General features: G+C 46.0%; 1 protein-coding gene across 1 annotated transcript in view; it reads left to right on the top strand.

Annotated features, from left to right (window-relative positions):
- The window catches only part of LOC138452544 (balbiani ring protein 3-like), a 359,195-nt gene that overhangs the window by 185,442 nt on the left and 153,572 nt on the right, over positions 1–20,181 (top strand). Inside the window, exons 7-8 of the mRNA XM_069604989.1 lie at positions 6,458–6,601; positions 9,375–9,530. Coding sequence (XP_069461090.1) covers positions 6,458–6,601; positions 9,375–9,530 — 300 coding nt within the window. The remainder of the gene's footprint in view (positions 1–6,457; positions 6,602–9,374; positions 9,531–20,181) is intronic.

Below are 20,181 nucleotides of genomic sequence, written 5' to 3'. Positions count from 1 at the left end.
ATCATCTCTCCTCTCCCAACTTTTTCCCCCTCAGTCCCTGAGCCCCTCACTCAGGGCTCGCAACCTTGTGGTTCTCTTTGACAGCAACCTGACACTACCAGCTCATGAGAGTCACTGATATGGAGGCGGGACTAAACCTCTTGAACATTAGAAAAATATGCCACACCTCATGCGCCACTCAACTGAAACCCTTATCTCTAAAGCTCAGCCGACTGGACCACTGCCAGAGCTTACTTCTTGGTTCACACCTATACTCGTTTGCGCCTCTCAACAAAGTCCCCAACTTTGCAACACACGCCCTTTTCAACCTACACAGATCCTCCCCAACCTCTACTTACTTGCTGGCCAGCTCTCCCTGGAAAATTGCTCTCTCTTTAAACTCCTGCTTGCTTGTCTGTAAATCCATCCATTCTCTTGGCCTTCCAATCCCTCACTGAATGACAAACACTGTCCTCTGGAACTCTCTGCTCCTCATCTCTTTCACAGCCTATCAGTCCTCCCATCCACTGCTGCCAACTCCCACATTTGTTCCTTTTTCCTACTTGACCCACTCCACTAGAGTATTGTCCCTCGGGCCAAAAAAGCCAACTCTTCAGTGGAGCTCCTGAAAACAAGGCTTAAACTCCACCTACTAGGAATGGATGGAGCCGCATAGATCCCCATCCTGCTGTCCAGATGAAACAACCAGCCAACCTCTCCTGTATTCTGTACTCAGGGCTACTCTATGTAATTTGTAAATATGTAACACTAAGGCTGATGTATATTTTAATTGTTGATTTAATTTAATTGTATTTTTATTTTTTTCATAGCGCTACCTGGGGGTTCTGGGTTAGTGGGGTTACGGTTACAACTGAATAATGAATCGTTCATGACATATATGCAGATAGATTTCAAGGTTATTATTAAAAAAACCTAGATATAGTTTACTGTTAATTGTACCCCACAGAATTAAAGGTAAGAGGTCAGGCACCTATTTGAAGGGATAAGCATGGGTTCGTAAGACAAATACTATAAATGTGACTTGTAGTATTGTGTGGGTCAGCTATAATACCTTGAAGTGGATCCTTCGCTACTTTGGGTGCTGGGGTGTAAGGACAGTGTTGTGCAGTACGTAATATTCTAGGGCACAGTTGCACAGTACTTGTGGATGAGTTCTGTATCTGAAAGGCCATCCTCTGCAACATCAGGCATTAGGGTGTAAGGACTGAATAAAGTTGCAAAGTATTTTTTGGTGGAGTCATATACTACTTTGTGGTCGAAGTATATGTGACAAGGTTTCCTTCTGGGATTCAGGAATGCCTAGCAGGGTGACCCAAAGACTGTGTAAGTCAACTCTGAAGCATCCCCGCCGAATAGTGGGGGACAGCCACACGGCTCAATCGATAGAAACCTTTCCATATAAGAGAACCCACTTCTCAGATAGCCAGACTCTTGTGGGGAATGCTTGAAGAGCACATTATGACATCCAGAATTATCCCAATGGGTCAAAGCCAACACCTAAACTGGATCCTGGTAAGGCAACCACGTACAACAGAGAAAGACCACCATGCGAACACCCAGTAAAGCCCTAGAAAGCCTTTAGAACACCAGGGAATACTTCTCCAGCGCAAGCCACCCAGTAAGGTAAGGACTCCTTAACCCATAATCCCCCTGGTTTGCTACAGCCAAATGTGGACTCAAATGTAGACTGTACTGGCCAACAACACTTATGTTTACAGCGGGAGAGTAGGCTAACCCGGAGGGGTGCTTTCTACACCCCACAATAGATATCAATGGGGAAACCACACCTCTTGCCCACAAGATAAATCAGATGGGACAAATCAATACTCTAGCCTCCCTCTCTCTAGAAAGGAGTTTCTGAAATTGAAACTGACCTGCTGAAGAAAGGAAAGGGCCAAAGCCCTCTTGATGTGAAGAGAACCGTGAGAACTGCAGCCAGCAAGCAGACAGGGCATGAGAGCTGCAGGCAGCAAGCAGACAAGGCATGAGAGATGCAGGCAGCAAGCAGACAGGGCATGAGAGCTGCAGGCAGCAAGCAGACAGGGCATGAGAGCTGCAGGCAGCAGCAGACTGGGCATGAGAGCTGCAGGCAGCAAGCAGACAGGGCAAGATGCTGCAGGCAGCAGCAGACTGGGCATGAGAGCTTCACGCAGAAAGCAGATGGGTAGAGTCAGGGCAGTCTAGCAATATTCAAAATGGCCGCCTCACCTCTTATTAAGTCGTTGTGGATGAGCGGGCACCACCTATCATTTAACTCTTCTTGAAATGGTTCAAACGAAATTCAAATGGCTTCTATATATATATATATGTATGAGTGAGGTGCAGCCCACTGGAGAGTGCCTCTGTGCGGGGCGCTCAAAAGTGAATTCAAATGACAGGCGACCTGGGCTTATTAGCCGTCTGTGTGGGCTGCACACCCTGATTGCCACTCGTTGGTTATGAATACTCAATTCAAGTAATTAATGTTCAACCTGAACTCTTGATAATCTTGATGCATAAAGAAAATAATTCCTTAAACTCAGATTTTTCCAAACATTATCTTTGTATTTTGTATTAATCGAAAATCATAGTGGTTGCAGATGCAAATGTCTGCCAATGCCTTTCGGACCAAACAATAGGTCTTTCAATAGGGCATTAATACTTCATCTGATCGGGAAAACCGATATTTACACGACTAAAAATCAGTGTTAAAGCAGCATGCAGAATACATGTGAGACATGATGACAGGAATCCATTGAGAAATGACATGAATTCATATGTCGCATAGTCATGCTAAACAAAGATCAATATAATGGAGCATCAGTGTGCCTACACCATTTGTCAAAGCCCCACCTCTTATTGCCTCCGTTTGATTTGACACATGCCAAGGTAGTTGCAGGAAGGAAGCTGCTGCAGCCAGTCACAGAAGAGATCTCCCCACAAACGGCAGCGGAAACCCATCATTCTGAGAGCCATCCCAGGGCTGGGTGCAGGGTATGCTAAAAGCAGCTCCAAACAGTCAGTCAGTTGGTCAGCTGTTGCAGAGCAAGGAAGGTGGAGGTTGAGAGAGTTGGAGTATGGCCCAAAAGGAAGCGTGCAGACAGAAGAGGAGACTGGAGAAGCGGAGTGCAGTGGACGTGTGGTGAGAGACTAAAGGGGGAGAAGGAGGTTAGTGAGCAGGGCACTATATCCCTGCCAGAGGTTAAGGAGGAGGAGGGTGGTGAGCTGTTGGAGCAGGTTAAATAGGAATGTTTGGAGGAGATTAAAGTTAAGGCGGGTGGAAGATATCTGGGCGGGGGTGGGTGAGCTTTAGTTAACAATGAGTGTGGTTGGACGAGATTGGAAATATTCAGAAGACGGTGGATCCGAATTTGAAGATCATCAGCTTAGCACTGGAATGGGAAGGTGAAGGACTTAAGTATGTAGTGAAGTGTCTTAGGTATGAGTGTAGGAGTAAAGGGGAGGTGGCATAACCTTGTAGAACCCCACAGGGATGAGAGCAGGGGCATATTTGAATTTTGTCAGTTTTACCAGGTTTGGAGGGTAAGCCAGCGTGAAAGTTCGAGACGATGGATGAGTATATAATGATCCGCTGTGTCATATGCGGCTCAAAGGTCTAACATTATGAGGACATCTGTATGGTTGTCATCCACACTTGGGAGAAGGCTTTCGCTGATGCTGATTAAATCATGAGGGAGGCAGCCATTTTCTGAGAGGTTCTTTATTTGAGTTAGGAACACTCCGTATGTCCTAATCTCTGCTTCAAATGCTATGTTCACAGTGGAACTATAATTGACCAGCATGTTGTGGTCTGCATTGGCCTTTTTCTGGATAAAGCAATGCAAGACTTTTTCATCCCTATTTGGACTACGTCTATGTTTAAGGTGGCATGGCATGGCATGATGTAGTAATTGGTGAGAAAGAGACTTGGCTCATTTGTTTGATTCTCCTCTTAGGGGTGCTGTCTGAATGGTGTATTATATCAGATATTGAATGGAAGGTGGTGAAATGTGAGGTGTGGCCAGTGATGATAGTTTGAGCTGCTGCTCTGGGGGGGTTAGAGTTTGTTAGGTGGGAATGGAGAGAATGATGTCACAGATGAAAGTTGAGCGCTCTCATGTGAATTTGTATAAGGGGTTGGTTCTAAGACCCTCTGGGCCGGTGACAACTTTGTAGACGCTGAACAACTCTAAGGTCTTATTATTATTCGCTGACTCAATTGGCCATCAGTAGAAGGAGTTTTTGTGAGATACAGCGAGAAGGTAAAATGGTGCATGGCATTTGAAGACACGTTGCCTGTAGACACAATGCAATCGAATTCATACATATGTGTCATCTATGTCTAGCTATACCAATAGTGTTGCCTTTACTGTCCTGCTTACTATGCCAATACTTCGGCGCAAGTGAGAAACCCCCTAACTCTGTGCACCGTTCTCTTATACCCCATAGAACACATGCATTTCAATGGAAGGGGTGGTCCAAACAGGGCATAGAATCATACTGCAGCAATGCTGCTGGCTGGGAACAAAAGCCTCATTATCCAAGCCTTTGATAGCAGCTGTGCTCTTTCATGCTAGACAGTGCTGGCAGGGAGGACAGCCTATCGTAATACATTTAGTGAAAGGGAACATACTCCTTAAAGATTCACACCTGCTCTGAGGCAGGTGGGAATGTTTGTAATGTGATGACTTCTGTCTGCTAAAGCCACTTTTCCTAAGGCAGTGAGAGCCTAAAACACGCTTACATATGCCAAAGAGCCTTAATTGCAAAGACATGCACAGGAAAACCTAAAGCCTTGCATCACACGAGCAAGAAACTGTTGTTTAAAGAAGGCAGTTTGCAGCCTCTGCTCAACATTATAACGCAGATGTGTGCAAGAGGAGCACATAACATTTTAAATTTCCAATCTTTCCCCCACTTGATGGTATATGCAGTATTCCAAGTGCAGTGTCATTCTCAGTGCTCCAGTTCATATGTTGCAGGTGCACATGGCAGGCGCTGAATCGTATAAACTGTTGGTATCCAGGTGCCGGAGGCTATGGTTCGGGTATACATAGTGAGAAATTCTCGATGGGCCTGGATACAAGCTTGGCAAATGCTACTAAACTGAATCACAGTTACTGGACGCAGCAGGCACGCAGTAACCTACAGGGTCTGCATTTCTCTGAGTTATGCAGACGCTGCAGTTATTCCCCATTTTGGGGTCCCCTGGAACTTCATGGCCTAATGCCATATTACTGCATTCAGTATTACTCCACAGGTAGTAAGTACCACATCATGTAATGCCTCTGTCTACACCTAATTAGCTCCAAACAAAAGCAGTTGGAATCAGTGAGTTTCAGGGTTGAAATTTGGTATTTGGAAAACAGTAAAACATGCAGTATTCAAAATATTTTGGGCCTCATTACGATTGGGGTGGTATTCTGGCCGTAAATATGCCGAAAAACCACCCAACGGAATTACTGTTAATGCCACTTGGTCCGGTGAATTAGTGCAGGATTGCAAGTGGCGGTGAAGGCGTTAATCCCCATTTTTTGAGAGTCCATTGGACTCCATGGGGAATTTTTTGGCGGAATTACTGCCGTGGTCATTCCGCAAATGTTGCCGATTTTCAGCGGAAAGTTTGTGGATTTACCTTCAGCATGATGCTTGACGTAAATCCCCCACTCCAGGGCCAAACGCCACTTTTTTCCTGCACCGCCATACTCGTAATGAGGCAACGTCAAACTGTAAACCAGGCCCTTTGTCTCTCATTACATGCATGACACACACAATGAGGCCGGTGATTGCGGTATCAAGCGATGCACACCGGGTGTAAGAATCAGCGCCTGGAGTATGTGGAGGCCATAGGCATGGTGGGTTTTGAAGGGTTGTAAGCTGCTGCTGTTAGGGTGCCCAGGGACATTATTTTGATAAACAACTGTGTGTGCTTTTGGTATCAGTGTGTCAAGGGCTATGCTTCTGGCACACCTGCTGGGTGTGGAGCTAGACAAGCTGTTGATATCGGGGTGCCGGGTCCAGGGGCGGACTGGCCTATAGGGAACTCTGGAGATTTCCCTGTAGGCCTCTGCACTCTAGGCCTCATTTTGTGGTGTTTCCAATTTTTTCCATAGGAAAAAGGCAGGGCTTGCTGAAACTGTGTATTATGTGGCCATTTTAAAAATTATTTCCAGGGCCTCTTTTGGTTCCCAGTCCACCCCTACCGGGGTCTACACTGTTTATTCAAGTTAGGGTGTTACCTTTGTTGTTGCTGCTTTGAAATCAGGGGCCTTGAAATCAGGGGCCGACCAATATGTTTGTAAAAGTCGTCAAAGGTTCCATTGGGAGTTCTAACTTTACAAACACTGGCTGTAGAAGAAGGATGTGTGTTGCTGGTGGTGGCGAGGTGCTGTGCGTGTCATTGTTGGGGAGTTCTCTCTTACTTGGGGGACACCCCTTTCTGATGCATGCTCACGTTCTCTACATGTTTCTGTTGCAGAGCGTCCTGGCTTCTGTCCATCCCATGAGCCAGTGGTGTGCAATGCGAGCTACACCTTGGACTGCAGTCATGACCGCCAGTGCCAGGCGCGTGAGAAGTGCTGCGATGTGGGCTGCAGAAGGACTTGCGTCAAGTGGATAAGAGGTGAGAGCATTCATGCTGGAGTGTAGTAGAATAACAGACTATGAGAGCCCTGATGAGGCACCCATGAGCATCTGGGGACTATGTGAGCTGGGCACCCCTTTTCAGGAAACCCTCCACCTGGAGGTATTGAGGGAAGGCAACGAAAAGTCACCCCCCGTGAGGAAGCTCAGGCGGTTTGTGTGTGCTCTGAAAGGATTGGTGTTCCATTTCCATATGCATTCTCTATGTAGATGAGTCTCACTGCCCAGGGCTATGCTGTGGGACACTGCGGCACCATATATCACTACACCCCATGCATGAGTCTACAGGTCCAGGAGCATGCTGTGGGACTCTGCGGCACCATAGATCACTACAGCCCATGCATGAGTCTCCAGGCTCAGGGCCATGCTGTGGGACTCTGCGGCACCATAGATCACTACACCCCATGCATGAGTCTCCAGGCTCAGGGCCATGCTGTGGGACACTGCAGCACCATAGATCACTACACCCCATGCATGAGTCTACAGGTCCAGGAGCATGCTGTGGGACTCTGCGGCACCATATATCACTACACTCCATGCATGAGTCTCCAGGCTCAGGGCCATTCTGTGGGACACTGCAGCACCATATATCACTACACTCCATGCATGAGTCTCCAGGCTCAGGGCCATGCTGTGGGACACTGCAGCACCATAGATCACTACACCCCATGTATGAGTCTACAGGTCCAGGAGCATGCTGTGGGGACCTGAAGCACTATAGATCACTACAACCCATGCATGGATGTGGATGGCACTATTATACCTTGATCGAGCATGGCCAGTATTCTGTCTCTAATTCCCTCCTCTGCTTCTCTTGATAGTGGGTAGTGCTTCACCTGGCGTAGCACTGCCCCCACTTTTAGTGTTATTTGTACTGGGGTCACATCCTGTAAAAGCCATTGTGTGGATTGGTAGTCCACAACCGCTCAGGTACATAGTTTAGGTCTGCTTCGAGGAAAGGGACGGGGCCACAACGGGATACAAATCTCCAGTATTATCTCTCCATCACTATGATTATTTTGAAACAATTCTGTATCTGTCACCTCCTTCAAATGTACAGTGGGGTTAATGCAAAGCACTGTGCGCCACTCTCCCCCATCTTGGTCTGTCTCTAGGCCAACCACTCTCTTTCCGCTCCACTGGACGCACTTGTTGCCATTTGATTTCTTATATGGAGCAAGGAAGTTATGTCTTTTGCTTCCGCGGCTCAGTGCGGTAATAGTGTCCTTTTGGCGAGCAAAAGGATCGCTCCGGTCTCCTTCGCTGGCGTCAGAAGCCTTTCGCAGGCTCCTTGTCCACCACATTTGAGTTGTGGTCACGCCTATAAGTAGGAGTAGGCTTGGCTCGTTGTTTTCTGTCTGCTGAGCCTTCACTCGATAATTGCATGGCAGCGTTATTCCATTCTGCCCACTCCCTTCCGCACCAATGATGGCTTCGAGGTTCATTGACTACGTCAGAGCTGGCGTGGCTATGTCAGAACTTTGTCCCTGCATGTGCTCTTTCCTTCTATATTGTAGAGTCTCCCTCCGGCAAGTTAAGTCCAAGCCTGAAATGAGAGGGGGCGGATTTAATGCGACAGCCCTCTTGACCTGTGGGGATCTCCATGGAGAGCAGGTTTCTTTGGTGAAAGATATCTCTATATCCTACTCATGTCCTTGAAGATTCACTTACTGGCCATTGAACACTGATATTTGTGCTCAAATTAGTTCAGTTCAATATCTGCAACTTACGCCCACAAATGTAACACCTACTGTCCTATATTTTATGAAAGTAACAACCAAAAATTCAGGAAACATATGATCATTTGCAGACTTTGCAATTAAATCATGAATTACTTTATTTTTTATTTTTTATTTAGCATTTGGTTTTACAAAAGAAAACATTAAGCGTTATCTTATCTAAATAAACAAATATCATAAAAATATTAAATTAAAATGTCAACAAATTAATATCTAAAAAAAGAAATTACAAAAATGTTGAAGGAAGCAGAAGGCAGAACCAAAGTACAGCAATGAACATCTAATTAGGGAAGAAGATAGCAATCTTGAAATGATCAGAACAAAGGGACCTCCACGCTCAGCATCCTGCTTTCAATCAGTCAGTTGCCCACCAAATGTTCCTTCTCCTGTAACTTACGGAGGACAATTTCCAGAAAAGCCAAAATGGCTAGCGTGAGGGATATCCAGATCCCTTGGAGCAGCTCCAGCCACCAATCCTCTAAAGTTTGTGTGGTATATTTTGCAAAGAATTTACCCAGCCATCTGTCACATGCTTGTTTTAGGTCAGGGCAAAACATGGTTGGGTGAAGTAGGGTCTCTTTTTGGTCCCCACATATTCTGCAGCTATAGTCTCTCAAGTTTACTGTCTTCCTTATTTCCGTCCGTTCTTTAATTGAGATTAGGTTCATACGGAATCTCATAAAGTTCATTCTTCGTTTGGAACAGGGGAATCTGTTTAAGTATCGTCTCATCTTGCCTCTAGGGTCACAGACTAAAGGGGGACAACCAGTCACCCAAATACTTGACAAGTGATGCGCTGAGAACTGATAATACAGGAGGGCTGTTCTAGACTGCATTGAGTGCACGCTATGGCCAGATCACAGGCACTGTGAGAATAATTGTGTGATGGACAGCGACTGCCCAAGGGCAGCACTGGAGATGAATGCCGAGAGTCATTCTACTCAATGCTTTCAGTGAGGACTATGGAAAATATAATGTTTGAAAAATAAATCTGTGATCTTGGTCCTATTTCAGAGAAATCTGGTGTTTGCCCACTCATCGCAATTCATAACTTATCAGAGGATGCATGCAACAAATGCAACGATGACAAAGATTGTCCAAGAGAAGAAAAATGCTGCCCTGGGGTAAAAGGGCGTGTGTGCCGACCTGCCGAACATGAAGATGACATTGGTAAGTGTAGTGATTCTTCAGGTGTTTGCCATTGGCTTCAACCAGGGGGTCTACTCCTAGAACACGCTCCCCCTGTTCACACATCAGGGCGGCCATTTACTTAGCAATGCCCCAGTCAGATGAATGGTTCAGGTATGTTATGAGGGTAACAAGACATGTCCAATGCAGTATTATACAGTGTACAGCACCATCCAGGTTTGCTAGAGCCAATCACAGCAGCCAGTATCTTTGATAGAGACACACACACTTTGCTGATAACAGCACATGTCTACTGGCAGAAACACAGACACTTTTGGAAACCTACCCAAGAGGGCTGATGGAAATGCATGCCCCCTTGAAACCAAACCACAGCTGCTAATGGCAACACACACCCATCTACTGATGCACCCACCTATTCAGACCAAACCACAGCTGCCAAAGGAAACACACACACACATCTACTGATACACCCACCTATTCAGACCAAACCACAGCTGCTAATGGAAACACACACATCTACCGATTCACCCACCTATTCAGACCAATGCACAGCTGCTAATGGAAACACACACATCTATAGATACACCCACCTATTCAGACCAATGCACAGCTGCTAATGGAAACACACACATCTATAGATACACCCACCTATTCAGACCAATGCACAGCTGCTAATGGAAACACACACATCTACTGATACACCCACCTATTCAGACCAAACCACAGCTGCCAAAGGAAACACACACATCTACTGACACACCCACCAATTCAGACCAATGCACAGCTGCTAATGGAAACACACACATTTACTGATACACCCACCTAGTCAGACCTATGCACAGCTGCTAATGGAAACACACACACATCTATTGATACACCCACCTATTCAGACCAAACCATATTTGCCAAAGGAAACACACACATCTACTGATACACCCACCTAGTCAGACCTATGCACAGCTGCTAATGGAAACACACACATCTACTGATACACCCACCTATTCGGACCAAACCACAGCTGCCAAAGGAAACACATACATCTACTGATTCACTCACCTATTCAGACCAATGCACAGCTGCCAAAGGAAACACACACATCTACTGATACACCCACCTATTCAGACCAATGCACAGCTGCCAAAGGAAACACAGACATCTACTGATTCACTCACCTAGTCAGACCTATGCACAGTTGCTAATGGAAACACACACATCTACTGATACACCCACCTATTCAGAACAATGCACGGCTGCCAAAGGAAACACACACATCTACACCCACCTATTCAGACCAAACTACAGCTGCCAACGGAAACACACACATCTACTGATACACCCACCTATTCAAACCAATGCACAGTTGCTAATGGAAACACACACATCTACTGATGCACCCACCTATTCAAGCCAAAGCACAGCTGATTATGGAAACACACACATCTACTGATACAACCACCAATTCAGACTAATGCACAGCTGCTAATGGAAACACACACATTTACTGATACGCCCACCTATTCAAGCCAAAGCACGACTGCTTATGGAAACACACACATCTTCTGATACGCCCACCTATTCAGACCAATGCACAGCTGCTTATGGAAACACACACATCTTCTGATGCGCCCACCTATTCAGACCAATGCACAGCTGCTTATGGAAACACACACATCTTCTGATACGCCCACCTATTCAGACCAATGCACAGCTGCTAATGGAAACACACACATCTACCGATTCACCCACCTATTCAGACTAATGCACAGCTGCTTATGGAAACACACACATCTTCTGATACGCCCACCTATTCAGACCAATGCACAGCTGCTAATGGAAACACACACATCTACCGATTCGCCCACCTATTCAGACTAATGCACAGCTGCTAATGGAAACACACACATCTACCGATTCACCCACCTATTCAGACCAATGCACAGCTGCTTATGGAAACACACACATCTTCTGATGCGCCCACCTATTCAGACCAATGCACAGCTGCTTATGGAAACACACACATCTACTGATACGGCCACCTATTCAGACTAATGCACAGCTGCTAATGGAATCACACACATCTTCTGATGCACCCACCTATTCAGACCAATGCACAGCTACCAAAGGAACAACACACATCTACTAATGCACCTACCTATTCAGACCAGTGCACAGCTGCTTATGGAAACACACACATCTTCTGATACACCCACCTATTCAGACCAATGCACAGCTACCAAAGGAACAACACACATCTACTGATGCACCAACCTATTCAGACCAGTGCACAGCTGCTTATGGAAACACACACATCTTCTGATACACCCACCTATTCAGACCAATGCACAGCTGCTAATGGAAACACACACATCTACTGTTACACCCACCAATTCAGACCAATGCACAGCTGCCAAAGGAAACACACACATCTACTGATACACCCACCTATTCAGACCAAACCACAGCTGCTAATGGAAACACACACATGTACTGGTACACACACCAATTCAGACCTAACCACAGCTGCTAATGGAAACACACACATCTACTGTTACACCCACCAATTCAGACCAATGCACAGCTGCCAAAGGAAACACACACATCTACTGATACACCCACCTAGTCAGACCTATGCACAGCTGCCAAAGGAAACACACACATCTACTGATACACCCACCTATTCAGACCTATGCACAGCTGCTAATGGAAACGCACACATGTACTGGTACACCCATCTATTCAGGCCAGTGCACAGCTGCTTATGGAAACACACACATCTACTGATACAACCACTTATTCAGACCAATGCACAGCTGCTAATGGAAACACATACATCTACTGATGCACCCACCTATTCAGACCAATGCACAGCTGCCAAAGGAAACACACACATCTACTGATGCACCCACCTATTCAGACCAATGCACAGCTGCCAAAAGAAACACACACATATACTGATACACCTCTATTCAGACCAAACCACAGCTGCCAAAGGAAAAACACACATCTACTGATGCACCCCTATTCAGACTAATGCACAGCTGCCAAAGGACACACACATCTACTGATACACCCATCTATTCAGGCCAATGCACGGCTGCTTATGGAAACACACACATCTACTGATACACCCACCTATTCAGACCAATGCACAGCTGCTTATGGAAACACATATCTACTGGTACACCCACCTATTCAGACCAATGCACAGCTGCTAATGGAAACACACACATTTGCTAATATACCTATCTATTCAGGCCAATGCACAGCTGCTTATGGAAACACACACATCTACTGATGCACCCCTATTCAGACCAATGCACAGCTGCCAAAGGACAAACACATCTACTGATACACCCATCTATTCAGGCCAATGCACGGCTGCTTATGGAAACACACACATCTACTGATACAACCACCAATTCAGACTAATGGACAGCTGCTAATGGAAACACACACATCTTCTGATACACCCACCTATTCAGACCAATGCACAGCTGCCAAAGGAAACACACACATCTAATGATACACCCATCTATTCAGGCCAATGCACCCATGCTTATGGAAACACACACATCTACTGATACACCCGCCTATTCAGACCAATGCACAGCTGCTTATGGAAACACACACATCTACTGATACACCCACCAATTCAGACCAATGCACAGCTGCTTATGGAAACGCACACATCTTCTATTACACCCACCTATTCAGACCAATGCACAGCTGCTAATGGAAACACACACATCTGCTGGTATACCCACCAATTCAGACCAATGCACAGCTGCCAAAGGAACCACACACACATCGGGCCCCATTACACGGAAGGCGGTAATGGTTAACGGCCACCGTTAATGGTAACGGTGACCGTTAACCATTACCGCCTTACTACGAGGTCCCTTAGCGGGTTGGTGCTTTAACGCCTGCTTTTTGCAGGCGTTAAAAACCAACCCGCTAAGGGACCTCGGAGCTAATTACGGCACCGCAAAATTGCGGTGCCGTAATTAGCGCCTTCCCCATTCCCATAGAGCCTTATGGGGCAGAAATGGGAATGGGGAAGGGCAATGGCGGAAGGGGGATTTACCGCCCCTCCAACCTTGGAATGGGGCGGTAAATCCCCTTTCCGCCAAGGCGGTGCCGGTATTTTACCGGCATGAGCCATGGCGCTAGTAGCGCCATGGCTCACCGCCTTCCGTGTAATGAGGCCCATCTACTGATGCACCCACCTATTCAGACCAATGCACAGCTGCCAAAGGAAACACACACGTCTACTGATGCACCCACCAATTCAGACCAATGCACAGCTGCCAAAGGAAACACAAGCATCTACTGATGCACACACCTATTCAGACCAATGCGCAGCTGCCAAAGGAAACACACACATCTACTGATACACCCACCTATTCAGACTAATGCACACCTGCTAATGGAAACACACACATCTTCTGATACACCCACCTATTCAGACCAATGCACAGCTGCCAAAGGAAACACACACATCTACTGATGCACCCACCTATTCAGACCAATGCACAGCTGCCAAAGGAAACACGCACATCTACTGATACACCCATCTATTCAGGCCAATGCACCGCTGCTTATGGAAACACACACATCTACTGATACACCCACCTATTCAGACCAATGCACAGCTGCTTATGGAAACACACACATCTACTGGTACACCCACCTATTCAGACCAATGCACAGCTGCTAATGGAAACACACACATCTGCTAATATACCTATCTATTCAGGCCAATGCAAAGCTGCTTATGGAAACACACACATTTACTGATGCACCCCTATTCAGACCAATGCACAGCTGCCAAAGGACACACATATCTACTGATACACCCATCTATTCAGGCCAATGCACAGCTGCTTATGGAAACACACACATCTACTGATACACCCACCTATTCAGACTAATGCACAGCTGCTAATGGAAACACACACATCTACTGATACAACCACCAATTCAGACTAATGCACAGCTGCCAAAGGACACACATATCTACTGATACACCCATCTATTCAGGCCAATGCACAGCTGCTAATGGAAACACACACATCTTCTGATACACCCACCTATTCAGACCAATGCACAGCTGCTTATGGAAACACACACATCTACTGATACAACCACCAATTCAGACTAATGCACAGCTGCTAATGGAAACACACACATCTTCTGATACACCCACCTATTCAGACCAATGCACAGCTGCCAAAGGAAACACACACATCTACTGATACACCCATCTATTCAGGCCAATGCACCGCTGCTTATGGAAACACACACATCTACTGATACACCCACCTATTCAGACCAATGCACAGCTGCTAATGGAAACACACACATCTTCTGATACACCCACCTATTCAGACCAATACACAGCTGCTTATGGAAACACACACATCTTCTGATACACCCACCTATTCAGACCAATGCACAGCTGCTAATGGAAACACACACATCTGCTGGTACACCCAACAATTCAGACCAATGCACAGCTGCCAAAGGAACCACACACATCTACTGATGCACCCACCTATTCAGACCAATGCACAGCTGCCAAAGGAAACACACACGTCTACTGATGCACCCACCAATTCAGACCAATGCACATCTGCTAATGGAAACACACACACACACACTTATTGATACACCCACCTTTTCAGACCAATGCACAGCTGCCAAAGGAAATGCACGCATCTATTGATGGACCCACCTATTCAGAACAATGCACAGCTGCCAAAGGAAACACACACATCTACTGATGCACCCACCTATTCAGACCAATGCACAGCTGGCAAAGGAAACACACACATCTACTGACACACCCACCTATTCAGACCAATGCACAGCTGCTAATGGAAACACACATACACCTATTGATACACCCACTTATTCAGACCAATGCACAGCTGCCAAAGGAAATGCACGCATCTATTGATACACCCACCAATTCAGAACAATGCACAGCTGCCAAAGGAAACACACACATCTACTGATACACCCACCTATTCAGACCAATGCACAGCTGCCAAAGGAAACACACACATCTACTGATGCACCCACCTATTCAGACCAATGCACAGCTGCCAATGGAAACAACCACATCTACTGATACACCCATCTATTCAGGCCAATGCACCGCTGCTTATGGAAACACACACATCTACTGATGCACCCACCTTTTCAGACCTATGCACAGCTGCTTATGGAAACACACACATCTACTAATGCACCCACCTATTCAGACCAATGCACAGCTGCCAAAGGAACAACACACATCTACTAATGCACCTACCTATTCAGACCAATGCACAGCTGCCAAAGGAAACACGCACATCTACTGATACACCCATCTATTCAGGCCAATGCACCGCTGCTTATGGAAACACACACATCTACTGATACACCCACCTATTCAGACCAATGCACAGCTGCTTATGGAAACACACACATCTACTGGTACACCCACCTATTCAGACCAATGCACAGCTGCTAATGGAAACACACACATCTGCTAATATACCTATCTATTCAGGCCAATGCAAAGCTGCTTATGGAAACACACACATTTACTGATGCACCCCTATTCAGACCAATGCACAGCTGCCAAAGGACACACATATCTACTGATACACCCATCTATTCAGGCCAATGCACAGCTGCCAAAGGAAACACGCACATCTACTGATACACCCATCTATTCAGGCCAATGCACAGTTGCTAATGGAAACACACACATCTACTGATGCACCCACCTATTCAGACCAATGCACAGCTGCTAATGGAAACACACACATTTACTGATACACCCATCTATTCAGGCCAATGCACAGTTGCTAATGGAAACACACACATCTACTGATGCACCCACCTATTCAGACCAATGCACAGCTGCTAATGGAAACACACACATTTACTGATACACCCACCTATTCAGACCAATGCACAGCTGCCAAAGGAACAACACACATCTACTAATGCACCTACCTATTCAGACCAAACCAAAGCTGCTAATTGAAACATACACATCTACTGATACAAACTCATGACTGTTTGCAGAGGCATAGAGAGCGCTGATAACAACACATACTATCGGCAGAAACATAAACATCTCATGAGACCATCCCATGCCTGCTGATGGAAACACACCCACCTATTCAGGCCTATCCAAGACTGCTGATGGAAGCACACATCCAAGACCAACTCATACCTGCTTTGAGAAACAAACAAAATAGCTAATTTCAATAGAACATTTGACACAGGCCCCCATTTCCCTGTGCCGACTTCTGAGAGATAACTACACATGATGTGCTCTCTAGACTTGTGACAGTGCTACAAATGCCTCCTTAAATCAAAACACAAATATTTGCAAAAATACAACAGTTCTTGATAATGGAATGTAATCCTTGATGTTAATGTATATGACTAAATTAAACAAATGGCACTTTATTCTAATCACACACTCAACAGACTCATTATTTCTTCTTCCACTTTTCTCTCGCCTTATCCGCAATCAAATGCCGCTGTCTTAGCCGGTGAGATAGCTCAGCGGGTTGAGAGCTTGCTGCTGTGATCTATGTGTTATCTGCAGGTCACAGGTTCGAATCCCAGCGAAACCAACTCAGCCTTCCATCCTTCTGAGGTTGATAAATGAGTACCAAGCTCGGTTGGGATGATGTATGTAAATCTGTTCTATGTACATCGCTTAGGCGTAAGCGCTACAGAAATCAACACATCATTATCTTATCCATGGTTCTTTACAAAGAGCAAGTCGCTCAACTACAGATCTGGGTTATTACACGGAACATGTGGGCTTATAAATGTATAAATAAATGTAAGCACATGGTGCATTACAGATTATGTAGCCCACCCGGGGACATATAAAACATATGTTGGGCAGTTAAAGTCATGGCACATTAATATAGCCCATTTGGGAACGTAATGTATAACACAGACCATGTTGTTTGACCTCACATAAGGGATTGTAGCACGATATCCAAGCCTTCCACTGGAAATTACAAGTATTCTAAGAAAGAAAATTAACAAGAATGTTAGAATGAAATATAAGAGGAAGAAAGTGAAAGTTGTATAGAAAAGACAAGGTGAATAAGGAGAAACAAAGCAAGTGTCACATGGATGCAAGGAGTGGGGATAAAAGATCAAAATAAATAAGGACATTGAACCAAAAAAGTCGAATATAGAAATTATCTGAGTGATAGGGAGAGAATGCTCAGGAAGCGCAGCAGAAGGAAAGAGTGGGCACTAGACACAGAAAAGGGCAGAGAGGTGAAGGGAAGGATAGAGGTGCGCAAGGAACACATGAGGCTAGAATGAAAGAAAACAAGAGAACGTTTGGAGAGAGTGATGGGTAAACAGATAAGAGAGAAACAGTAGAAAGAAACAAGGTCGAGAGATGAGGAAAGTGATGAAATGCACACAATAAAGTGGGTGGCAAGTGGGGGGAGAATCAGGAACTAGATGCAGCTGAGAGGAAAAGCTGATGGAGTTTGGTGGGACAGAATGAGAGGGGATTGGAGGTGTAATACTGGGAGAAATGTAGAGTTTGGTGGGACAGAATGAGAGGGGATTGGAGGTGTAATAATGGGAGAAATGTAGAGTTTGGTGGGACAGAATGAGAGGGGATTGGAGGTGTAATAATGGGAGAAATGTAGAGTTTGGTGGAGCAGAATGAGAGGGGATTGGAGGTGTAATACTGGGAGAAATGTAGAGTTTGGTGGGACAGAATGAGAGGGGATTGGAGGTGTAATACTGGGAGAAATGTAGAGTTTGGTGGGACAGAATGAGAGGTGATTGGAGGTGTAATACTGGGAGAAATGTAGAGTTTGGTGGGACAGAATGAGAGGGGATTGGAGGTGTAATACTGGGAGAAATGTAGAGTTTGGTGCAGAATGAGAGGGGATTGGAGGTGTAATACTGGGAGAAATGTAGAGTTTGGTGGGACAGAATGAGAGGGGATTGGAGGTGTAATACTGGGAGAAATGTAGAGTATGATGGGACAGAATGAGAGGGAATTGGATGTGTAATACCGGGAGAAATGTAGAGTTTGGTCGGACAGAATGAGAGGGGATTGGAGGTGTAATGCCGGGAAAAATGTAAAGTTTGGTGGGACAGAATGAGAGGGGATTGGAGGCGTAATGCTGGGAGAAATGTAGAGTTTTGTAGGACAGAATGAGAGGGAATTGGCGGTGTAATACCGGGAGAAATGTCGAGTTTGGTGGGACAGAATGAGAGGGGATTGGAGGTGTAATACTGGGAGAAATGGAGGTGAGAGTCTGACTGGTACGTCCTCATCGGGGTAATTTACTTTGACAGCATTATATTGTGGCAATGAAAAAGTATGTATATGAATTATGTGGTATAGATAGACTTTCTGTTTTTCAGTTGAATACCAGAAGAACACCCTCAGGAGAAAACGTGCCCCCTTGGTTTAAACTGAAAAATACAGTTTGTGCTCTAATCCGGGTGGTTACTTAGTGTGAGCGAGGATGGCAGGAAGGGGGTTAAGGAGGTGGCTGGAGAGGGGGCCTTGGCATAGAATAGGAGAAGGGCTTGTGAAGATTCCATGGAATTCATCCCTTCTCTGGGGGGGAGCCTCCCCCGTTGGTACTAGGGAGGTGAGCATGCTAAGCCTAACACCCCCAATGGGACAGGGCAAGGGGGATCCAACTGGGGAAGTCTCCCCCTTATTGGACATGAAATTCCCATAAATGCATTTTGTTCATACTCCTTCATGTGAAAAGTCCCAAGTCCGTGTTGGCTACATGGCGATTGACACATGCAGTTGTACTTATGACCCTTTAGAAATGGATGGTGTGGTTGAGATGCCCATTAAGAGAAAAACAGAATCAATGTTTCACCTAATCTCAATTCAGCTTGGGACGTTAAGACGACACAGGAGCAACACGGAAGAGGGAGGAGCAGAATGAAGAGGAAGCACTGCAGAGAGGGGATCTCCTTCTGGAGGGCAGAGACAGGCGAGAGCTTGATGTCGAGGAAGCAAGAAGCCTGCAGAATGCTGCTTGCATAAGACTGGTATAGAAACAGTTGGGCATGATTTGGCAAACAGAAGAGCCACGCTCAGACTAGAAGTGGTTAACCGGCACCTAAGTTCATAGCGCTGCTGAACCAAAGAACCTACAGCTGACAAGACGGCCGACAGAATGAACGGACACAGGGAACACTGGAAGAATCTGAAATGTGGTTCCGCTGCCACAGTAGAGACTGCCTCCCCCCACAAACACACAGAAGGTACGCAGATGTTCGTGGGAGCAGGGAGGAGGGTGGAGAGAGGCATCAAAACCCCATTGCAAGGCGAGGAACCAAGAGTCCCTTGGCAAGGGGAAAGCCCCACAACCCCAAGAAGGGGTAAAACAATGAATACCCCACAGCAGAGTGGCAAAACAAGAAGCCCTTGGCAAGGAGAGCACCAAACCACACCGAGCAGGGGTACGAGAAACACATCCCCATGGAGGGGTGAGAAAAAGGAAGACTCATCAGGGTGAAAGCCATATAACCCCAAGAAGGGGTAAATAATACAAATTCCCACTGTGCGATGGAAAACAGGAAGGCCCTTCGCAGGGTGAAAGCCAAACAACCCCAAGAAGGGGCAGAATAAGTGTGACAAGAAGGT

This window comes from Ambystoma mexicanum, chromosome 4p (genome assembly GCF_040938575.1).
Source record: "Ambystoma mexicanum isolate Mex_15411 chromosome 4p, UKY_AmexF1_1, whole genome shotgun sequence".
NCBI lineage: Eukaryota > Metazoa > Chordata > Amphibia > Caudata > Ambystomatidae > Ambystoma > Ambystoma mexicanum.
Note: the sequence above shows the minus strand (reverse complement) of the source record. Positions and strands in the feature narration are given on the sequence as shown.